Source organism: Branchiostoma belcheri, unplaced genomic scaffold (genome assembly GCF_001625305.1).
Source record: "Branchiostoma belcheri isolate BF01 breed outbred unplaced genomic scaffold, Haploidv18h27 scaffold57, whole genome shotgun sequence".
Classification (NCBI taxonomy): domain Eukaryota; kingdom Metazoa; phylum Chordata; class Leptocardii; order Amphioxiformes; family Branchiostomatidae; genus Branchiostoma; species Branchiostoma belcheri.
In genome coordinates, this window is record NW_017804209.1 from 2,123,638 (window position 1) to 2,146,513 (window position 22,876).

The following is a 22,876-nucleotide window of genomic DNA, read 5'->3' on the forward strand; positions in this document are numbered from 1 at the left end:
GTGTGTGTGTGTGTTTGTGTGGGTCTGTGTGTGGTCTGTGTGTGTGTGTGTCTGTGTGTGAGTGTGTGTGTGAGTGTGTGTGTGTGTGTTGTGTGTGTGTGTATGTGTGTGTGTGTGTTGTGTGTGTGTGTGTTGTGTGTGTTGTTTGTGTGTTGTTTCGGTGTCGTCGTTGTGTGTGTGTTGTGTGTGTGTGTGTGTTGTGTGTTGTTGTGTGTGTGTGTGTGTGTGTGTGTGTGTATGTGTGTGTGTATGTGTTTGCGCGCGCGCGCGTGTGTGTGTGGCTATATGTGTGATGGAATCTGTGTATCCATCAGAATAACCTGGCTGTGATAATATCATGTACAACACGTTGTAGTGAGTGAAACTGTTGTTTTCCACAGAGCGGCTTCCGGCACGTGGCTCAGCACTGGTTGGTTCACCATGCTAGTTGCCATGGAGATGTGTGACGTCATCAAAGTGTACGGACTGAGCAGCGAGGACTATTGCAAGTAAGAAGCACGCCTCTAAAGTCTCCATCAAACATCATATTTTCAGATGTAGCAAAATTACCAGACGTAGTCCTCCTGGTCTCATGTATTATTACTAAGTTTAAAGGTCGCCGAAACATAATTATTTCAATGCACCTTTGCTTTAAAATTGTAAGGATAAACAAGAAAACTGATAAAGATATTTCATAATCGATATATCGTAGTCCAAGTGCAGCATACAATATTGTAAAAACATGTAACACGTTTACTTCAGCTTATAGCAATGTAAGGACGACAATTTGAATTGGGACCATCTGATGTAGTCATCGCTGACAACACCAACACGAATTCTGATATTATAAACTGTTCTTGTACGCTTGTTTCACAGGTCTCACCCTAACGACACGACTCGGTACCACTACTATGAGAGCGTCCTGAAGTGGCTGGGACCTCAGACTAAGGAGTGCGACTTTTACCGGAGGAACCAGAGAATTGCGAACGGCGCGCACCGCTACTTCACGGAGAAGTCCATTTTCTCGCGCTGGGCGCCTATTCATAACATCACGTTTCTCTACCCGGCTTGGAGTCCATAATAATCACAGTCGCTAGGCGGCGTTTCATCTCGCTAACGAACTGCAGGGATAATCATGACAGTCGCTAGGCGGCATCCAACTGCAACCATAAGAATGACAAGCGCAATGTTTGGCGCACCTCAGCATTTTCTCGTATTCCTCATATTGGAAATGTTCTGACTCCTTCTCACACATAACATTGTCATTGAAAATATACATGATGCTCCCGTAGAGAAATCCACAGCACAGGGGGGGGGGGTCACGTTACGTCACCTTTGTCACCAGGTGGTTAGATAATAGCCGTATGAGCACGCCTGTTGTCTGGCTACTTTTGTGAATGTTTAAATGTTACCATATGATTACCTCCATGAAATGTGTCATGGAGGTTATATTTTCAGTTGCGTTTATCTGTCCGTCCGTCTGTCCGTCTGTCCGTCCGTCCGTCTGTTGGTCAACAAGATAACTCAATAACGCCTGGATGGATTGGTTTCATACTTGGTGTGTTGGTAGGGTGTGACGAAAACTGGAAATGATTAGATTTTGGTCCCCCTAGTGGCTTCCCTTGGTACTGCAGCGCAACTTCCGGTTTTGATATCTCGCGATCTGGACATGCTAGGGTCATGAAATTTTGATGGAAGGTAGCTCTCGCGCTTGGAAAGAAGTCATATGAGTTTGGGCCCCCTAGCGGCTTGTTCTGGAACTGCAGGGCACTTTCTGGCGAAATGTTTAAAAGCCAATAAGTCCAGACAGGAACAACATATTTTCATTATATTTGGTGTGTAGGTAGCTGAGAGAGAGATGTACATAATTAAATGCAAATTATGCAAATGAGGACCTAATTTGCATAATTAATGAGGAACTTCTATAATTACAGTGTTTTACATTATACAACTTACATACATGTAATGGCATGTAACCTATGGCAGGCGGAACTTTAACAGATACTAATTATGCAAATGAGACCCAATTTGCATAATTAATGCGAAAAGTCCAGACAGGAACAACAAATTTTCATTATTTTTGTTGTGTAGGTAGCTGAGAGAGAGATGTACATAATTAAATGCAAATTATGCAAATGAGGACTTAATTTGCATAGTTAATGAGGAAATTCTATAATTACAGTGTTTTACATTATACTACTTACATACATGTACATCACGATGCATATATCATGTTAATGCAGAGGTCATTTGCACAATTAAAGAAGAAATTTACATTTACATATCAAGATCATATTTCATGGAGGTATGAGATCTCGGAATTCCAGTTGTTTAATGTCTTTATCCTTTTATCATTTGTACATATATCTATAATAAAAAACACGGCGTACTCAAAAGACGGGATGTGGTGTGCTGTTTCCATTGTAAAAAGTTGAAATCGACATTATATACATATATGCATGTGAAATAACGTTACATTTCTTGTATGCACTTATTGTAATTACTAGATACTAGTAAGAGTCATTGGACTAAGAGTGACTTAGAGTGTTGGACACTCACAAAAACACAGGGGAGAAGGTTGAATGGCTCATACTATAGAATGATGAGAAATGTCTTAAACATCTTATGGACACAAAGAACATTACGCCGGTTACTAAAACAATACGGCAAAGGAGACTACGTTTTGTACGCCGCTGTTAGAGGGGAAAGGATGAGGTAGTACACAAACTCTTACTGTGGAACCCGAATCATGGAAACAGAAGCCGCGGAAGACCGCGTTTGACTTACATAAAGCAATTAGAAGCTGGCAGTGGAATGACTCTAAGTCAACTGCCTGCTGCGATGAGGATAGAGAGAAATGAAAAGAAAAGACAGCCATGGGGGAGACTTGGAGTGAGCTCGACGCAGTGAGTGAGGGACGATTCATTAATGTTTGATAGGTGAATGCTCTTGTCACAAAGTCTCACCTTTGCTCTGTACATGTGCTCGGTTTGGCATGAGTACTTATTGTGGGTGTTAAACTATGTACTCGTTTGGAACCACCAACACGTCCTTTTAAATCAATGCCATCGTCCCCTCGATCCAAGAACAGTGTTCTAACGGACGGGGAAACCTCCTTGTTTGAAACCACTCTGAAAAGAATCGAACATAGGTCAAAGTTGAGGACACGTGTTGACAACATGGCGATCTCACGGGAGCATACAGGTGGGAGTCTTCATCAACATTGTTTTTCTTATTCTTAACTTCTTTTTTTGTTGTGTGTGTGTGTGTGGGGGGGGAGGGTAGTTTTATGTAAGGACTGGTGTAAAAGTGCTGTAATATATGCATGCTGTCATAAATCTATTCCAAAGTTAAATGTATTTTTACGAAAACGTGTTTCATTGGCTTGGACTGGAGTTGAAATCATCTGGGTGTACATAGTTTTATCCAGTGTACAGCAGGATGTGCGTGTGTCGTCTTTTTGCATGACTCTTTAATGAAGAAGTGCATGTGTTTGGTAAAGGCATTAACATCATAGTTCCTCCATGTACAGTTACCAAAGGTCGCTGACCAGTCGCCCAAAGGCCGCTCTGCTTAACGGCAAACACATTAATTAACACAAACACATAAAACACACGGCAAAACAGCCTCAGGCCAGTCGCCCTTCCGGCGCACTTAAATCTAAACCGAAGGACCAACGTGTCATAAGGAAATGGGAATTTCTTATGAAGTTTACCTGCCTTATGGTGCAAAATGTTTTTTTCGGTCATTTTAAATGGTTTGTTTTGTCTGGCTAAAAACCAGTTAACAAACAAAAGGCATGGCCCACTTTGCGTGTAGAAAACATTGTTCATCCCTAAACAATAAGATTAAAACATTACTCATCGCATATCCTTAAACAAGCGGTCTAAAACACTACAGTATATTCTTAAACAATAAGTAATAAACGTATATTCTTAATAAGTAAGTCGAAGAGTTAGTCCAGTGAGAGTATGTTATTGGTTACGTGAAAATCTTAGACAAAAACATGTCCCTTTTCCCCTGCGTGTGTACCTAATACTTTGTTTGTACTAGTCATTGATTAGCTGGGAAAGTGTGGACACGGCGCGGTTAAACACGCATAATCAGTACCCAGTACTGACGCGGGACACTCTAACACACACCAACACAGACGTCTTAGTCGATGTCTGATATCTCATTATAACCCTCGTTGCAAGACAAATTCAACCATGCATAAAACACTACCGGCTACCGCGTCATTTCTTACTAAAACACGATTATACCCTTTCAGAGCCTCCAGTTTGACCTGGAACCTCGGATGGGAAAGTCATAGTGACGTCACGCACATAACAACACGTCATAAGGTTCTAAACATTCACGGTAAACCAAGACACACGGAGAACATGTACTTTTCCAAGGAACGAAGATTTGGAATATCAATGTCACTGTCAAGGGTAAGTATATGAGAAAGACTATTTTAATAGTTTGGGTTAAATACTTCTACAATTTGTGTTTTGTCACAAATTCCAGCGTTGAAGATTTGAAATTCACCAGATGAATTAAAGAAAAAGTATCTCTCAATATTTATGTAATCGCACGTATTTTCTTTCACACACGTTTAACATAATTCAGCTAGACGGACGTCCTACCCGGCTGTTGACGCCAATTAAATCTACTCATGATTCAATGTTACTGTTATTAAATAAATAATAAGGTTTAACATATCCAGGTCAACACGTATCCCAACTATTATGAAAGTTCAATGTGTTGGTAATTACATGTTTAGAGTCAAGACTTTGCAGGCTCGCGGCGCGGCGGCAGCTGGCTATATTACACCGATCGACTTGTTACACCTAACCCTTGAACTTCTAACTCTAGACATTGTTTAAAGCTATAATGACAATGTCCCTACTGTACTTGGTGACAGCGAGTTCCACTCTGCGATAGTTCTAGGAAAGAATGAATTCTTTAACACCTCAATCCTTGGTTGATAACTCTGGTACTTGAAGGCGTGGTTATTTCTTGTTCTCCTCAGGGCTGGTATTAGGTACTTAGTTGTTGGGACGTCCACCAGTTTACTAGTCATTTTGTTTCCGCAGGTCCCGCGGCGCGTGTGGCTCGTCGCGTCCCTGTCCGGCCTCGGCTTGATCCTGCTCGTGGCGGACAGAAGCAGCGTTTTTCGCAGCAGGGTGAGCAGACTGTTTTACCGGACTATCTTATTTATAAGATGTATCCTGAAAAAAGTAAAGACATGTTCTGATGTTTTTCTTCGTAGTTACAATAGGCAACATATATGCACAAACAAATGAATATGATTTGGTAAAGGTCGCAGATTTTATGTTCAGTATTATAGGGATGTATAACTTTGATTAACCCCCTTTTCCATCCGTTTTAGACTGTTCCAATGACCTTTCCCCCGCCAAACCTAATGGAAAGACAGAAAGACGCGAGCAAATTTACAAAGATTCCGTTTTCCGGTCCGGATTTTCCGGATTCTCCCGGTCACGTAGGCAAACCGGAACCTACCTCACACATACATCCGGAAACTCCGTTTCCTGTACCGGATCACTCACATCCTGTGAAACTTGATACTGCGCTCCGGAATATGACGGAGAATCCGTCTTCCCACAAGCAGCAATCCGGACCGGTGGCCTTTGATCTTGCCGACCCGCTCAGAGGATATGTCGGAGTGCCAGACGACTCAAAGGTCAGTAACCTTGTTTATTGTACATTTAATAGAGAACAGAATACGCGATAGAATTATCTATCAATCAAGATAAGACACGCAGCAGTGGCCTGAAATGGGAAAGTTTAATTGCTTTCCAAAGAAAAAAACGCCATTCAGTAAGTTCAAAGAACATTCAAGTACTAGTAACCATATATCAACTATCCACAGTTAACCTCGTACCAGTATATATATTATCACTATAGCTAAGGTGGTGATGGGGAGGTGGTGGGTCGAAATTCAAACGGAGCGGACCGAAACATGAACCGTCTCCCCCCAAAAACAGAACAAACTGAGAAAGTTCGAAGGTCACGTGGGGGAGCGGTCACGTGGTTTGTGGGCCGAACGAAATCATTTAGTTGTTTCTAATTACGAAAAATTTACATGGGGACAATTTTTCCCACATGAAAGGTAAGGAACAAACCGTGTTTGTTGGTTTTATTTTGTAGGCTTTATGCAAACTTACACAGTAACATCAAACGTAAACCTCTAACAGATTATAACTTCCTGTGTTTGTTTTCCATATCTTCTCAGCAACTGGATCTTCATTGTGGTGTCTGTGCCCTGGTGTCGAGTTCGGGTAAGCACATGGAATCAGACATACGGAATCTGTTCTATTCTGTTCTATTATATTCACACGAGTGTAAGGAAAAATCTACTTATAGCAGAGAAGAGACGAACGAAGCATAGTGTAACATTTCTCCCGTCCCAAATGTCTTGGTTTAAGAATATTGTTTAACCTTTTATTGTCAAGTTGCTGGACCATTCTTAATAAATTTTAATGTGTATTATGGCCAAATTCAGCAATGTAAGGATGTGTTGTAAATAAAAAAACAGTTCATCCATTCATCCATTCATCCTTTCATTCATTCATCCATTCATCCATTCATCCATTCATTCATCCTTTCATCCATTCATCCATTCATCCATTCATCCATTCATCCATTCATTCATCCTTTCATCCATTCATCCATTCATCCATTCATCCTTTCATCCATTCATCCTTTCATCCTTTCATCCATTCATCCTTTCATCCATCCATTCATCCATTCATTCATCCTTTCATCCATTCATCCATTTATCCTTTTATCCATTCATCCTTTCATCCATTCATCCATTCATCCATTCATTCATCCTTTCATCCATTCATCCATTCATCCATTCATCCATTCATCCATTCATCCATTCATTCATTCATTCATCAAAAGAGGTCACTACCTATTTTTTCTTCACTGACTCGAGCGTTTTCCGGTTGCCCATATTAGGGCAGCTGCTGTACTACAAGGCTGGGAACGAGATCGAACAGGCCGATTGCGTCATCAGGATGAACGAGGCTCCCGCTATCGGGTTCGAAGAGCATGTCGAGAGAAAAACCACCCTGCGCGTCATGTGTTTCAAGTCTATCTACCTGGTCTGTATCCACATTTCGTTACCTCTTCCTAACAAACCACCAACCATCACGTGCACTTCAACTCTCAGTCATGACTGTTCCGAACATCAACAAACCATCACTACCTTCCAACTCTCAGGCCTTCCCCTGTAGGTGATCTGTGATCTCACGCCTTCCCTTGTAGGTGATCTGTGATCTCACGCCTTCCCTTGTAGGTGATCTGTGATCTCACAACTGTAGGTGATCTGTGATCTCACAACTTCCCCTGTAGGTGATCGGTGATCTCACAACTGTAGGTGATCTGTGATCTCACAACTGTAGGTGATCTGTGATCTCACAACTTCCCCTGTAGGTGATCTGTGATCTCACAACTTCCCCTGTAGGTGATCTGTGATCTCACGCCTTCCCCTGTAGGTCATCTGTGATCTCACGCCTTCCCTTGTAGGTGATCTGTGATCTCACAACTGTAGGTGATCTGTGATCTCACAACTTCCCCTGTAGGGGATCTGTGATCTCACAACTTCCCATGTAGGGGATCTGTGATCATATGCCTTCCCCTGTAGGGGATCTGTGATCTCACGCTTCCCCTGTAGGTGATCTGTGATCTCACAACTTCCCCTGTAGGTGATCTGTGATCTCACGCCTTCCCCTGTAGGTGATCTGTGATCCCATGCCTTCCCCTCTAGGGGATCTGTGATCCCATGCCTTCCCCTGTAGGGGATCTGTGATCTCACGCCTTCCCCTGTAGGTGATCTGTGATCTCATGCCTTCTCTGTAGGTGATCTGTGATCTCATGCCTTCCCTGTAGGTGATCTGTGATCTCACGCCTCCCCCTCTAGGTGATCTGTGATCTGCGATCTCACGCCTTTCCCTGTAGGTGATTTGTGATCTCATGCCTTCCCCTGTAGGTGATCTGTGATCTCACACTTCCCCTCTAGGTGATCTGTGATCTCACAACTTCCCCTGTAGGTGATCTGTGATCTCACTATTCCCCTGTAGGTGATCTGTGATCTCACAATTCCCCTGTAGGTGATCTGTGATCTCATGCCTTCCCCTGTAGGTGATCTGTGATCTCACAACTGTAGCTGATCTGTGATCTCACAACTGTAGGTGATCTGTGATCTCACAACTGTAGGTGATCTGTGATCTCACGCTTCCCCTGCAGGTGATCTGTGATCTCATGCCTTCCCCTGTAGGTGATCTGTGATCCCACGCCTTCCCCTGTAGGTGATTTGTGATCTCACGCCTTCCCCTGTAGGTGATATGTGATCTCACGCCTTCCCCTGTAGGTGATCTATGATTCCATGCCTTTCCCCTGTAGGTCCCCGACAAAACTACTCTGTTTTCCTACGCGGGAAACTCCACGTTGCTGGGTTGGGGGCCTCCACGCGACATGGACACAGCGAAAGGAAAGGCCTACCGGAAACTGGAGAGATTACAAGCCAGCTACCCTGAGCTGGAGGTTTACAAACTGACGGAAGACAGGATTCAGTACGCCGACAGGGTGTTTGAGACGGAGACCGGACTTCCAAGGTGGGTTAGAGACTAATATTCTACAGACTTATGTTCAGAAAGTGGCGGGAATAACCAATACATGATTACACCACAATATGTACAAACCGTCGTTTGTGTGATCCAAAGAACATCTAAACATAGTTTTTAAATCTTTCTCCCAGGAAAAAAATCCGGGGCCTGGCTGAGCACGGGTTGGTTCACCATGCTGGTTGCCATGGATATATGTGACGTCATCAAAGTGTACGGCATGATCAGTGAGGACTACTGCAGGTAAGTGGTATTAAACAGTTTAAAAGGTGTTAAGTAGTTTTATGGTTGCTCCTGGAAATAATCTTATAAAACTACACTTGTTTCATTCTAGATTTATTCTGTTGTAATTTACAGAAGAGACGTTCTAAGTTAGCTATGCTGCCATGGCGCCGTTTTTATCCGTGGTATTTAATTAGTTGATGGCACTGATCCTAATCATGTTAGTTATGCAGCGGTGACAGTTGACACACATTATGATCCTTTTATCTCGGTTTTCCCGTGCAGAACCCACCCTGCCGACCAGACGCTGTATCACTACTTCTCCGGCCCGGGTTCCCTGACAGAGTGCGGTTACTACAGATCCCAGCAGAACAGTCGCCATGGCGGGCACCGTCTGGTCACGGAGAAAACTGTTTTCGCGCGCTGGGCGCGGCACAACAACATCACTTTTCTCTATCCCTCCTGGGACCCATAGGCGGTACCTCGGACAGCCGCTAGGGGGCCACAGAACAACATCACCTTCCTTTACCCCTCCTGGAACCCATAGGCAGTTACCTCGGACAGCCGCTAGGGGGCCACTGAACAATATCACCCAATATATTATCACTTACCCAAAACTTCATCACCACATCAGAACGTTTTTAAAAGATTTAAATTTCCCCCTTCGTTATTTATGTACTGTGTCCTGTTAGCCATCATTTATCATTGGGAGGGGAACCGGACCTGCGCTGTTGAATTTCTTGTATTTACTGTTTTTTGCCAGTCCTAAAGTTGCGATTGTTTCTTTTCTTTATTATATGTATTTATTTAGTGGCGCCGTCAACATAAGTGCTTTCCACTTGAGGGAGGCACCACCATGTCCTGTATCCTTTTTTCAAGTGAATGAATTAAAAAAATATATATCACCTTTCTGTACCCCTCCTGGGAGCCATAGGCAGTACCTCAGACAGCCGCTAGGGGGCCACAGAACAATATCACCTTTCTCAACCCCTACTGGGAGCCGTAGGCAGTAGGCAGTACCTCAGACAGTCGCTAGGGGGCCACAGAACAATATCACCTTTCTGTACCCCTCCTGGGAGCCGTAGGCAGGTCCGCCAGACAGCCGCTAGGGGGCCACAGAACAATATCACCTTTCTCAACCCCTACTGGGAGCCGTAGGCAGTAGGCAGTACCTCAGACAGTCGCTAGAGGGCCACAGAACAATATCACCTTTCTGTACCCCTCCTGGGAGCCGTAGGCAGGTCCGCCGGACCCGCTAGGCGGCGCAGACGCAATGTTTTAATGTAATGGACATTTTATCAGATGCAAACAAAGCTACCTCCCCTTGAACTTTTACCATTCGCAAAGCTACCTCCCCTTGAACGTTTGTCAGGAACAAAGCTACCTCCCCTTTCTGAACTCAGACCGAAGAGTGTACTTTCTGTACGTTTTGAGTAAAGGTTGAAAAAAAAAACTTCTCAAGGACGCCAACACCAGGGCACGGGAACCTATCATGACCAGTGCAATAAAAAATGCAAATTGAACAAAAAGAACCAAGCATGTATGTGTGTGTGTGAGAGAGAGAGAGAGAGTGTGTGTGTGTGTGTATGTGTTTGTGTGTGTTTGTGTGTGTGTGTTTGCGTGTGTTTGTGTACATTAGTGCATGTGCGCTCTCGAGTACGTGTGTCAATATATTTTGTGTGTCTATATGTCATGTAATATGTTGAAAAAACATACAAGGCTCCTTAATACGTTTGCGCGAGTTTATTTCGACATTATTTTACTTTTCATGGGATTTTGAATGAATCATTTACAAACAAGAAGGTTTGTGTCCAGGCTTTTTTGCGTGTGGATGCGGTCAGGTCACCACCAGCTGCTGACCCAGTCGCTGACGGAGGTTGACCAATCAGAGACCTTAGTGGAGGCGGTGTCCAGCCAATCAGAGACGCGGGTCGAAGCTGACTCCCACCAACCAGGTGCCTTGGCGATGACGTCATTGTAGGTGGCGGAGGCCCAGTCGGTGAGTCTATGGGATGCATTACTCATTAAACAAAGTAACTAACAAACAAACTAACAACGTAACTAACAAACTAACAATCTAACATTATTCCCTTGGTGAACATGGAGGTCAAAACCTTAGCAATTGTAAAGAGAGCGTACAGAAAGAGCCTTAATTCCACGCCCAGACAGAAATGAATACGTACTGTCCCCTCCCTATATCCCACCCCCAGACAGAAGTGAATACGTACTGTCCCCTCCCTATATCCCTCCCCCGGACAGAAGTGAATACGTACTGTCCTCACCCTTTATCCCACCCGCAGACAGAAGTACATACGTACTGTCCCCACCCTATATCCCTCCCCCAGACAGAAGTGAATACGTACTGTCCCCACCCTATATCCCTCCCCCAGACAGAAGTGAATACGTACTGTCCCCAGTAGCCCTGGATCTGCTGGTAGATGCTGTAGTAAACGCCGCTGGACTGTAGGTAAGAAAAAAGGCAACGACTAGAAACAAAATGCACATTTCTTTTAAGGTGCATGCAGCTAACGTACTGCCATCGCGCCTATACCGCAACCTGTAAGTTACTAGTACCTCGGAGGGATTTGCAGAATAGTTTTTACGGTAGCCTCTTTCGCAGACTTGTAAGGCACGGCGTTATTTTCGGTGACCGACGCGAGTTATTTCGCGCAGGGACGATTTTGCCGCCGGGGGAGTTTTGCTTGGAAGAGGCGGGGGAAGGATTTTGCACAGAAACCGTCTGACCCAGGCAAAACTCCCCCGGCGGCAAAATCGTGCCTCCGCGAAATAACTCGCGTCGCTCACCGAAAAAAACGCCGTGCCCCCCAAGTTTGCGAAAGAGGCTAGTTTTGCGGTGATTTGGACTTTACCAGGTCAAACGACATTCGTGCTAGCCTTACCCTGTCATCCGTCTGGCAGGTTCCCTCCATGTCAGCGCGGAAACAGCGGACACACTGCAGACCCTCGGCGCACCTGCAACATAAAACACCTGTCAGCACACCTGCAACACAAACCACCTGTCAGCACACCTGCAACACAAAACACTTTTCAGCAAACATGCAACACAAAACACCTGTCAGCACACCTGCAACAACACAAACCACCTGTCAGCACACCTGCAACACAAAACACCTGTCAGCACACATGCAACAACACAAAACACCTGTCAGCACACCTGCAACACAAACACCTCTCAGCACACCTGCAACAACACAAAACACCTGTCAGCACAACTGCAACACAAAACACCTGTCAGCACACCTGCAACACAAAACACCCGTCAGCACACCTGCAACACAAAACACCTGTCAGCACACCTGCAACAACACAAAACACCTGTCAGCACACCTGCAACACAAAACACCTGTCAGCACACCTGCAACAACACAAAACACCTGTAAGCACACCTGGGGCAACACAAAAACACCTGTCAGCACACCTGCAACACAAAACACCTGTCATCAGTCTGGCAGGTTCCCTCCGTATCAGCGCGGAAACAGCGCACACACTGCAGACCCTCGGCGCACCTGCAACATAAAACACCTGTCAGCACACCTGCAACAACAAAACACAAAACACATTTTCTTTTTTATATGAAATACGAAAATCTACAAGACATTAACTTAAAGAGCAGTTATGACCGGATAATGTGTCCGTTCTAGGACGAGCTTCACCGCCTCTGGCGGGACCATGTTGGCATTCAGCCAAGATACGCTGGGAGTGGGGCAACAGCAAGCGGGTCCTTGACCTCTGACATTGATACGACGACACCTTGCGCCTTTTCATCAAACAGCAATAATATTAGTTTTATAACAGCAATAACATTAGGCGAATCGTGCTTGGGCACGACTCCGGAGGAACGTGCGACACTTGGAGCAGATGTGAAGAATGCGATTCACCAGATACGCGGTTCCAACGCTTTCGTCTGAACAGGGCCAAACCAGCTGTTCTGGGCGGATGTTATTGCTTGCAAAGGCGGAAGGATATCGACCCGCCGGTGACCTGTTTACCCACCTATCGATCCCTCCGCAGGGGCAGGTCTGGGAAACCTGCAGGGTGCGGGCGGTGACGTCATCCTGGGTGCCGCAAACCGGGCAGCACTCGTACGGGTTGGTGTGACGTAACGGCACGCATGCGCGGTCCAGCGGCTCGCACTCCGTGTACTCACAGTACTCCTACGCCGGCAGAAAATAGTCCCCGTTAGGGTTTCTCTCTGACATTATTGTATCCATACGCCGGGAAAAAAACACAATGGGCTCCCGTACATTTCTACTGACAAGTCGCCAGGTTTCCTCTTTATACGTACATTTCCATGTTACCGAACAACTTTCTCTGCAGCTGGCCAAAAACTCGAGATCCTCCCGGCAACCCCGAGTGTCTTACTCCAGGGAAATTGATTAGATGTTCTGAATCATAAAATCATATCCGTATGCCCAGGATTAAAACCCAAGATTCCTACTCATTCTCTCGATCGAGTTTGAAACGTTACTTTTTTGTAGCTCGCTATACATGTACATGTACGTACCATAGCTGTACTAGTAGCTAAGTCAAAGAAATAGCCGACATATCGGGCCCTCATATACGGAGTATATATCCCAAATATATACGGCATATCAGACCCCGTATACGGCACGTCAACTCCTCATACAAGGTGTATTACATCTCACTTACGGCGTATTATTCCCTCAAATGTGGCGTATCAAACCCCATATACGTATCGGTATCAAACACCATGCATGCACTACGTATCAGGTACCCATACGCTACGTATCAGGTACCCATATACGACGTATCAGCCTCCCATATACCGCGTATCAGCCCTACCCTGGGCAGCAGTATCCCCTCCACCGTCACCAGCAGCAGAGCGGCGCAGATTCCCAGCAGGACCTTCATGTCGGCAGCTCTCGGCTTTACACGGCACGACGGACAGACGGACAGATTATCTACACGGCACGACGGACAGGTTTATACGGCAGGACGGGCAGATATCTGAAGCTGTCAGATCTATAGATACGGCAGGGCGCTCAGGTTTCAGCCAGTCTGTAAAGTTTTGCGAACGTGGCCGATTTTAGACGACGTCGCAGATATTGTGTTTGTATCGCGATGTACTTTGTACTTTGGTCGTTCGCGCTGAAGTGTTTTGAACAAGTGGGTAGTAGTAAAAACATGTCAAGGTGCGCACCAGGCGATTATTTTTGGTACTGCAGGTGTCCATTGTAAACAGCTGGGCCTCATCAAACCTGTGACGTCATGATAAACAGTCACGTGCTGGCAGGCGTCTCCAAGCAGATGTTGGGTGGAAGCTAATGCCATTTTCTGATGCCGGGTGGGACTTATTTTGGGGTTGGTCGGTTGAAGAGTTTTTTAACAGATTAAATGCGCTTGAAGCCGGGCAGGGTTACATGGGAAGTCTTTCTTACGGAAGCCGTTCTGAACAAGGACAAATGAAGGAGGTTTAAATCAAGGAGTATTCTTAACGTACTTGTTCCGAGTTTATTACCCGAAGGCTTCGTGAGTGATATAGTTTGGTTTATTTGTATTTGTAAATCTCTTTGCAGCCAAGAGCGGCTGCAAGTATGATGCATTGTTTATACTGCCTAGTCTGCATCGCCGCGGCTCATCATGGAGGGCCTGCAAGCCCTTTTTCGTAAGGCGTAATCAGGCCGTTTTAGACTTTCTAATTCGTAGGCAGCCTCCGCAAAAATCAACGTAATTCGTAATTGGACATTAGCCGCAAATCGTACAGTCGTAATCAGCTCTGAGACTTTAACATAATTCGTAATAGGCGGCGAAAATTTTGCGTAATTCGTAATCACTACCCCCCTTGCAGGCCCTCATCATGGTCTGCATCAGCAGTTCTCCTGACAATAATGTAAAAATATTTACAATTACGAATTACAATTCGGGTACCTTCGTCTGCCCTAAACCACCGTGACAGTGCATTTTTGCGAATTACAGCAAATTAAGTTGACCGGAAGAGCGAATGTCACACACCCGCCTACATTGCAGCGCAGTAACTGGACACGTGTTTACTGAGACCGTCGCTATTTCGGGCGGCAGCAGAGCTCCGGGCCGGATGACGCAAGGCGATGGGAACGGACCGTCCGTTTTGTATTTCTTTCGGGGTGCGACTTTGGTATTGCAAAGCTGCTGTGTTGCGCCGAAGGGCGGTTATACCGGCTATACAGATACAGAAGTTGATTTTTAATGGAGTTCTTTATTCTAATTTCAAACTTTGACAATGGGTACAGAATGTAGTGATGTAAAATATGTAATTATGCTAACTTTAGTTTTACGATCTACTTAATATCTTTATTTAGCTTTCTTTCTATAATATTTGTACATGATAAAGAGTGGGTATGAAATAAATAAACAGATATATTAAGAGAAACATGGTAACTGCTATTCTACTAGTATTCTATTCTATTCTATTCTATTATACTATTCTAGCCAAGCTATAAGCAGATTCGGGGTTTGACTTTTAATGGTTTATAATACATCATGTAAACACCTGCATGCAACGATGGACCACCCCTTTATCACAAACGGACAGTCCCGTTGTTTTGGTGTCTAGAGTCGAGCGTCTGTCAGACCAAACCGTTCCACGGACCTCGGTTGCAGTGACAGCCAGGACCAAGGTAAGATTTAAATTATATATAATATACAATAACTGTTCCAAATAACTAATAATGTTGCCTATCAATAGCAAGGAATAGGGTAAGAGTAGTGTTGTTCCCGCCTATAGACTTTTTATACCTAGAAAGTTTTGTGTAAATTGGCCGAGTAGCGGAAATCATTTTGCCAGACGACCAAAGTTGGAGACAAAACTCTTAGTTTTGCAGCCACTAACGTTAACGTCTGGTGGAGATTCTACAGTAGACTGTTAGCTTATTGGAACCATGGCAGTAAACCGCACTTGGAGCGTGATATGTGCGCGTACGTGGCTAAATCAGAGCTAAATATAACCAGATATGACCCCCCTCCCCACCGGGTGTGCGGAAAAACCCGTCCCGTCTGGGCTGCCGGGGGGGGGGGTGTCCTAGCTGAGCATAGGGTCTGCATGGGGGTTTCTGGCGACGCCTAATGACCTAGCTGAGCATATAGGGTCTGCATGGGGTTTCTGGCGGCGCCTAATGTCCTAGCTGAGCATAGGGTCTGCATGGGGGTTCCTGGCGACGCCTAATGTCCCAGCTGAGCATAGGGTCTGCATGGGGTTCCTGGCGACGACTAAAGCTAGCTGAGCATAGGGTCTGCATGGGGGTTTCTGTTGACGCCTAATGCAGAATTCGGCAGGATTGGCCACGATGCCAACATCTATCCCATAATCCCCAAGCTCTTTCTTTTAGCCTGTCAAACTGTATCCAACTCTACTGTAGATCTGCTTGGAGATTATCTCTTTAGGGGTGGAAAGCGGTCTAAAAACTTCTGGGATAGTACTCTAAATGTTACAGCAATGTAGGTAAATCCAGGAGGGCATATTAAACGTTGGATGAATCCAATATTTCTTTGAGAAGTAACAAAAAAATGATCACATAATATACATGTAGTAAGGGTTGTATGCAGTTGGCAAACTCAATCAATGGTTTTAAGTTTATAAAAGTTATGTCATCCGTGCAAGTCACCTTAACGTATTGCGTATGAACAAGGAGATAATTGATTTTGACCTGCTAAAATGGTCTAAAGGAACATTTATTTCCAGACTAGTATGCATGACTCATTACTTTTGGTGTCTATTTGGAAATCTTACAAACCAGAAACTCGGCATGGCACCTGCCAGGCAATCTCTTAGTGTGCCAGTGCAAGGACATATGCCATTCTATATGTCATTCTTTAATAACCTGCGTCCCGTTTTCATGTGCAGCCACACATTCACGTCATGGCCTGACCTGGCAGGCACCCAGGTTTTTCCGTAAACCCGATCAGCGCAGGCCCCGGAAACAGTCTGGCATCCAGGCTATCAATAGTCTGGCATCCAGGTATCAATAGTATCATTATGCAGCTGTACGGGCCCAGCTATTTCCGGGTGTAGTGTCGCAGCAGGGCAGAAGAAGAAAACTCGGTTATAACCTTTTGTGTTTAGTTCATCTTTTATTTTGTAGATGTTATAGGGCCTTATAGTTATATATCAATAAAGAAACACCTTGGGTGGATCAAGGTCGCAGACTACAGTATTAGTATGTGGCAGTGCCGTACGTGTAACTATGCGGCCTGTACCGGGGCAGTGCCGTACGTGCCGTACGTGTAACTATGCGGCCTGTACCGGGGCAGTGCCGTACGTGCCGCACGTGTAACTATGCGGCCTGTACCGGGGCAGTGCCGCGCATGTAACTATGCGGCCTGTACCGGGGCAGTGCCGTACGTGCCGCACGTGTAACTATGCGGCCTGTACCGGGGCAGTGCCGTGCGTGCCGCACGTGTAACTATGCGGCCTGTACCGGGGCAGTGCCGTCCGTGCCGCACGTGTAACTATGCGGCCTGTACCGGGGCAGTGCCGTACGTGCCGCACGTGTAACTATGCGGCCTGTACCTGGGCAGTGCCGTACGTGCCGCACGTGTAACTCTGCGGGCCTGGATATACCCGCCTTGTCAGGCGTTGACCTGTGGAGGCCAGTGCCCTCTTCACTAACCCGACAATAGGGACAAACTGGTTTGCTCGGTAACGACAATAGGGACAGACTGGTTTTCTCGGTAAACATGCTTGTACCAGCCGACTTCAGGGTAGGGATATCGTCAGCAAGATTTAAATAGGACAGGAAAACCAAACATCTATGTTGTATTTCTACTTTGTGATTATAGTTTGCAGTTGCTGTACTTTTTCATGGCCCAATAAATCTTAAAGTTTAATCCTGGACGTTCCAAGTCAAACTGATTATATTTCTGATAATCAATCATGAATCTACCTGTGTATAAGTTGTTGTTGTCATTGAATACCGTGGATGGTTTTCAAAGACAAGTCAAAGTGTCCGGCCGTTTCGAGTGACATTCTACACTCTTCTTTATGATTTATCTTTCCTTTTTAATGTCTGGAACTGATCTCAGTTTTCAGTGGAGTTTGAATTGTCCTTAAACAGTGTTAACCGGGAGTCTAACCTTCATCACTGCGGCTGTTTGATGTGGTTAAAACACGATCGTCGTTTTGTCTACACAGTCGTGACATGTATATGCGCATGCGCCCGTATGGTATCCTTGCGTGCTGTTTTTAGGGCCAGAGTCTGTGGGCATGCGCAGGAAGAATGTGGTGTCATTGTTGCAATGTGCAAACTACAAAGATCAGGCAAACACTGTTATCAGCTATGCACACACACCTCAGGTATGACTCAAACAAGTCATGGCATGCTAGGACTAGTAGGAGGGGAACTAAACTTACTAGAAACATTTACGCCTCCAAGTACGTGCTGTTTTATATGGTCATGAGTGGTTTTCATTCCGTAGAAAACCAGAGAAATATTTACATTGAATCCGCAGCGATCGGACAGGTGCGTCCACAAACAGACTAATGCATTGGTTAGGAACCCCCCCCCCTGGAAAGTGGTAGGTGCCATTAAGTAAGATTGCGTAATACCTGATCACAAGTCACATTTTCTGCTGATCACTGCTCGGAAAACAACAGCTCGGAAAGTGGCACCGCTTGGTACGTACCTGCTTCAATAGCTCGGATAGTCCTCTAGGTACGTGTTTCTTAGCTGGGGAATTGTTGTAGAACCGTGTTTTTAGATACGTATTTCGCACACACACGGAGACAAACACACTAACCAGGATTTTTGTAAATTTGTGGACCCAAAATCAGTGCACGTAAATTTTAGGCCGAAAATAACTGGCCAAGGTCCAGGCTTTGGCGGATATGTCTGTTTGTCCATTTTCATCTCGTTGTATATCAACAATCAAGATGATACAGTTTATTCTTTAAGTGTTTAGTCAAAACTAAGTTATGTTTTTCCACCAGAATAGTAAGAACATTGCCTTCCTCAGGGGAAGTCTATCTAAACCTGTCTTATATTAGGGGATACCTGTAAATTCTGAAGCAGCTACGAGCAGCTACAAGCCAAACTGTAGCAACTAAGGGGCGAGTCCTACAGTCTCCTGCCTGTCTCCCAGTATACCAACCCTTTTCTAACCCGGGCCGCCAGCTCACGAACCCAACTCACTAACCGCTAGGCCGAGAGGTCCGGGTGGGCTTTACCGGTCAGTTGTTATCACTTGAACCCCGCTGCTGCCTCACGACTTGTGAGACTTAATTCAGGCTATCATTTGTTGTGATAGCAAACAGAATCATGCTGCAGAACTCACCATGATTTTACACCTGTTTATTACTTTGCTTATTTTGTTACTTCTAACCACAGAAGAACTCGGCATGCACGCCATGATGAAGACCCTGACCTTTGCCCTTCTCGTGCTGCAATGCACCCTGGGAGCCAGGAGGGACGACAACCAATGGCTGCTCAGCAGGGAGGAAGCTGGAGATCGGGACAATGACGTCAGTAGTTTCTGTTCTGTACGCAAAAACAGAAGGAACGCTGCATCTGTCTATGGAATGTTTCATTGGCATTTCTTTTTATATGATCTTTGTCTTCTAAAAACTGGAATGAACTGTCTATTGTATAAGACCACGGCTTGGTAGCAGGAACTGTAGATATATGTAGACGCAAGGCTGTTATATAAAGCATATTTTGACTTGGGGATTTTATCGTCATTAACACACTGCTTTGTAACCCTCCAACTTCCACAGCACTGAAATACATTGGAAGAAATCACTGCATTGTGTATTTGGAATAACTGATGCAGACTCAAACAAGAAGACACACGCGCGCGTGCACGCATACACACACGCACACACGCACACACACGCACACACACGCACACACACACACACGCACACACACACACACACACACACGCACACACACGCACACGCAAACACACACACGCATACACACACGCACACACACACACGCACACACACAAGCACACGCACACACACGCACACGCACACGCAAACACACACACACACACGCATACACACACACACACACATACTCACACACACACACACACTCACACACACACACACACACACACACGCACACACACACACACTCACACACATACATAAACACAAACACACACAGAGAGAGAGAGAGAGAGAGAGAGAGAGAGACGGAAACATGGACAGACAGTAAAAATGATTCAGTCCGTTGTTTTATAGTAATCGGGATCTGTTGATTTTGCAGGACTTTGCCAAGCAGAATTACCACGAGGACTGTGAGGCCGGAATCAACAAGCAGGTCAACCTGGAGATGTCGGCCAGCTACACCTACAGGTCCATGGTAAGCTGGAGCAAACTAACCTAGACATATAATACTACACGGTGTATTCAGTATCGCCCAAGGTACATGCCCGACAGTCGGTCGGATCGCCCTACACCTACAGGTCCATGGTAACAAAACGAACCTAAAATACCATATATAGCAGGTCCAATAATGGAGCTTAACATCAGAAGAGGCCGTTTTCTACATTATGATTAGGACCGGACAGCAGAAAGCACCTAACGTGTTCTTGCTGTGTTCCCCGTACTCTAACCGTGCCGGCACCTAACGTGTTTCCCGTACTCTAACCGTGCCGGCACCTAACGTGTTTCCCGTACTCTAACCGTGCCGGCACCTAACGTGTTCTTGTTGTGTTTTCCGTACTCTAACCGTGCCGGCAAAGTAAGCGTGTTCTTGTTGTGTTTCCCGTACTCTAACCGTGACGGCACCTAACGTGTTCTTGTTGTGTTTCCCGTACTCTAACCGTGCCGGCACCTAACGTGTTCTTGTTGTGTTTCCCGTACTCTAACCGTGACGCCACCTAACGTGTTTCCCGTACTCTAACCGTGCCGGCACCTAACGTGTGCTTGTTGTGTTTCCCGTACTCTAACCGTGACGGCACCTAACGTGTTTCCCGCACTCTAACCGTGACACCACCTAACGTGTTTTTGTTGTGTTTCCCGTACTCTAACCATGCCGGCACCTAACGTGTTCTTGTTGTGTTCCCCGTACTCTAACCTTGTCGGCACCTAACGTGTTCTTGTTGTGTTCCCCGTACTCTAACCGTGACGGCACCTAACGTGTTCTTGTTGTGTTTCTCGTACTCTAACCGTGCCGGCATAACGTGTTTCCCGTACTCTAACCGTGCCGGCACCTAACGTGTTCTTGTTGTGTTTCCCGTACTCTAACCGTGACGGCACCTAACGTGTTCTTGTTGTGTTCCCGTACTCTAACCGTGCCGGCACCTAACGTGTTTCCCGTACTCTAACCGTGCCGACACCTAACGTGTTCTTGTTGTGTTTCCGTACTCTAACCGTGCCGGCACCTTAACGTGTTTCCCGTACTCTAACCGTGACCGGCAACTAACGTGTTCTTGTTGTGTTCCCCGTACTCTAACCGTGACGGCACCTAACGTGTTTCCCGCACTCTAACCGTGCCGGCACCTAACGTGTTCTTGTTGTGTTTCCCGTACTCTAACCGTGACGGCACCTAACGTGTGCTTGTTGTGTTTCCCGTACTCTCACCGTGACGGCACCTAACGTGTTCTTGTTGTGTTTCCCGTACTCTAACCGTGACGCCACCTAACGTGTTTTTTGTTGTTGTCTTTTTACTCCAGGCGTCGTACTTTAACCGTGACGACATTGCGCTGAAGGGCGTTGCCGGGTTTTTCCGTCACCAGGCGGAAGAGGAAATGGAGCACGCCCGTCTGCTGGAGGAATACCAGAACAAGCGCGGCGGGAGAGTCGTGTACGAGAACCTCAAGAAACCAGAGAAGGTGTGTATGTCTATATAAGGTATCGCGGTATGTGCGTACAAGGTGTGTATGCCTATATAAGGTATCGCGGTATGTGCGTATAAGGTGTGTATGTCTATATAAGGTATCGCGGTATGTGCGTATAAGGTGTGTATGTCTGGAGCTTGATGTTCAGATTTTCACGTGCAGAATAAAGCAGCTTAGATACGGAAAGGGTGGGGCAGCGGGAACTCTGTGCGCTATGTTAATAAGTAGAGTTACTGAGGATTGTTCTTTAGGACAACATTGGGTTACAACCAGTTATGTTGAGTAGAATTAATGCAGACCTGTTCCGTTGTACAGGACACGTGGGGCAGCGGGAGATGTGTGAGTCATGTGTGTGTGTACGTTGAGTAGAATTAACGCAGAACTGTTCCGTTGTTCAGGACACATGGGGCAGCGGAAATGTGTGTGAGTTATGTGTGAGTTATGTGTTATTATCATATAGCCGGGTGACGTTGACCAATCAGAAGGCTCCATTCCACATTCTTTATGTCGCCGTAATGTCACAAATAGAGTCAAAATCGGGTATTTATTCATCCCAATCCATACATTAAACAAAATGAATAATCACCCGTATATGACCTCAGGTGACCCAATAGAACACGGCTCTACTTCTAAAAAATCCAAAAATAACTTGAGTTGTGTTCCGATGACCCCGGGTGACTCCCATAAGAACACCTGTTCCCTGTCTGTGACCCAGATAGAAGGCCATAGAACGTGAACCCCGAATGACCTCAGGTGACTCCAGATGGAACAATATTCTATGTTCTATTCAGCATGTGCAAGGGGTAAATTGTACATTGTGTCACTCTTCACTGCATCAGTTTGGATAGGCTATCGCGTAAGCTATATGATAATAGCGTTAATGCCCCGCCCTTTCTCGGTGAATATGGTGTGATAAAGCCTTGTCAGTTGCTATAACAACCTCATAAAGCCACCTCGTTCGCTGCGCTCACTTGGTGGCTTTATTCGCGATCGGTGGTTATAGCAACTGACAAGGCTTTATCACACCATATTCACCTCGGGGCAGGACATTAACCCTTAATTAACGTTTGTTGGTTGTTGTTCAGGACACGTGGGGCAGCGGTCTGGAGGCCATGCAGGACGCGTGGGGCGAGTGGGAGATGTGTGCGTTATGTGTGTGTGTATGTTGAGTAGAATTAATGACTGGTCTGTTGTTCAGGACACGTGGGGCAGCGGTCTGGAAGCCATGCAGGACA

General features: G+C 45.7%; 3 protein-coding genes across 3 annotated transcripts in view; 2 read left to right on the forward strand and 1 right to left on the reverse strand.

The window, feature by feature from the left end:
* Window positions 1–8,862, forward strand: part of LOC109481671 — a 21,630-nt gene extending 12,768 nt beyond the window's left edge. The window contains exons 9-17 of the mRNA XM_019784246.1: window positions 381–488; window positions 856–1,058; window positions 4,252–4,412; window positions 5,058–5,147; window positions 5,354–5,665; window positions 6,218–6,263; window positions 6,949–7,094; window positions 8,395–8,607; window positions 8,752–8,862. Coding sequence (XP_019639805.1) covers window positions 381–488; window positions 856–1,058; window positions 4,252–4,412; window positions 5,058–5,147; window positions 5,354–5,665; window positions 6,218–6,263; window positions 6,949–7,094; window positions 8,395–8,607; window positions 8,752–8,862 — 1,390 coding nt within the window. The remainder of the gene's footprint in view (window positions 1–380; window positions 489–855; window positions 1,059–4,251; window positions 4,413–5,057; window positions 5,148–5,353; window positions 5,666–6,217; window positions 6,264–6,948; window positions 7,095–8,394; window positions 8,608–8,751) is intronic.
* A 1,703-nt stretch (window positions 8,863–10,565) lies between these two features.
* On the reverse strand, window positions 10,566–13,959 carry LOC109481739. Its single transcript, XM_019784331.1, has 5 exons — window positions 13,662–13,959; window positions 12,852–13,012; window positions 11,738–11,810; window positions 11,246–11,298; window positions 10,566–10,842 (listed from the first exon to the last, which is right to left on the reverse strand). The coding sequence occupies exons 1-5, from the start codon at window positions 13,728–13,730 to the stop codon at window positions 10,680–10,682; spliced, it is 519 nt and encodes a 172-aa protein (XP_019639890.1). The 5' UTR covers window positions 13,731–13,959; the 3' UTR covers window positions 10,566–10,679.
* A 4,242-nt stretch (window positions 13,960–18,201) lies between these two features.
* LOC109481673 (soma ferritin-like) overlaps window positions 18,202–22,876 on the forward strand; it is a 10,719-nt gene continuing 6,044 nt past the window's right edge. Inside the window, exons 1-5 of the mRNA XM_019784247.1 lie at window positions 18,202–18,468; window positions 19,178–19,311; window positions 20,066–20,161; window positions 21,477–21,635; window positions 22,727–22,805. Coding sequence (XP_019639806.1) covers window positions 19,189–19,311; window positions 20,066–20,161; window positions 21,477–21,635; window positions 22,727–22,805 — 457 coding nt within the window. The 5' untranslated portion in view covers window positions 18,202–18,468; window positions 19,178–19,188. The remainder of the gene's footprint in view (window positions 18,469–19,177; window positions 19,312–20,065; window positions 20,162–21,476; window positions 21,636–22,726; window positions 22,806–22,876) is intronic.

Excerpts from the sequence above, each read along its gene's own strand:
- LOC109481739 (XM_019784331.1), bottom strand. The coding sequence starts at position 13,730 with ATGAAGGTCCTGCTGGGAATCTGCGCCGCTCTGCTGCTGGTGACGGTG. Across the intron at positions 11,811-12,851 it reads CCCTGCGGAGGGATCGATAG|GTGCGCCGAGGGTCTGCAGT; the intron begins GTGGGTAAACAG and ends TTTATGTTGCAG. Across the intron at positions 11,299-11,737 it reads CCTGCCAGACGGATGACAGG|TCCAGCGGCGTTTACTACAG; the intron begins GTAAGGCTAGCA and ends TCTTACCTACAG.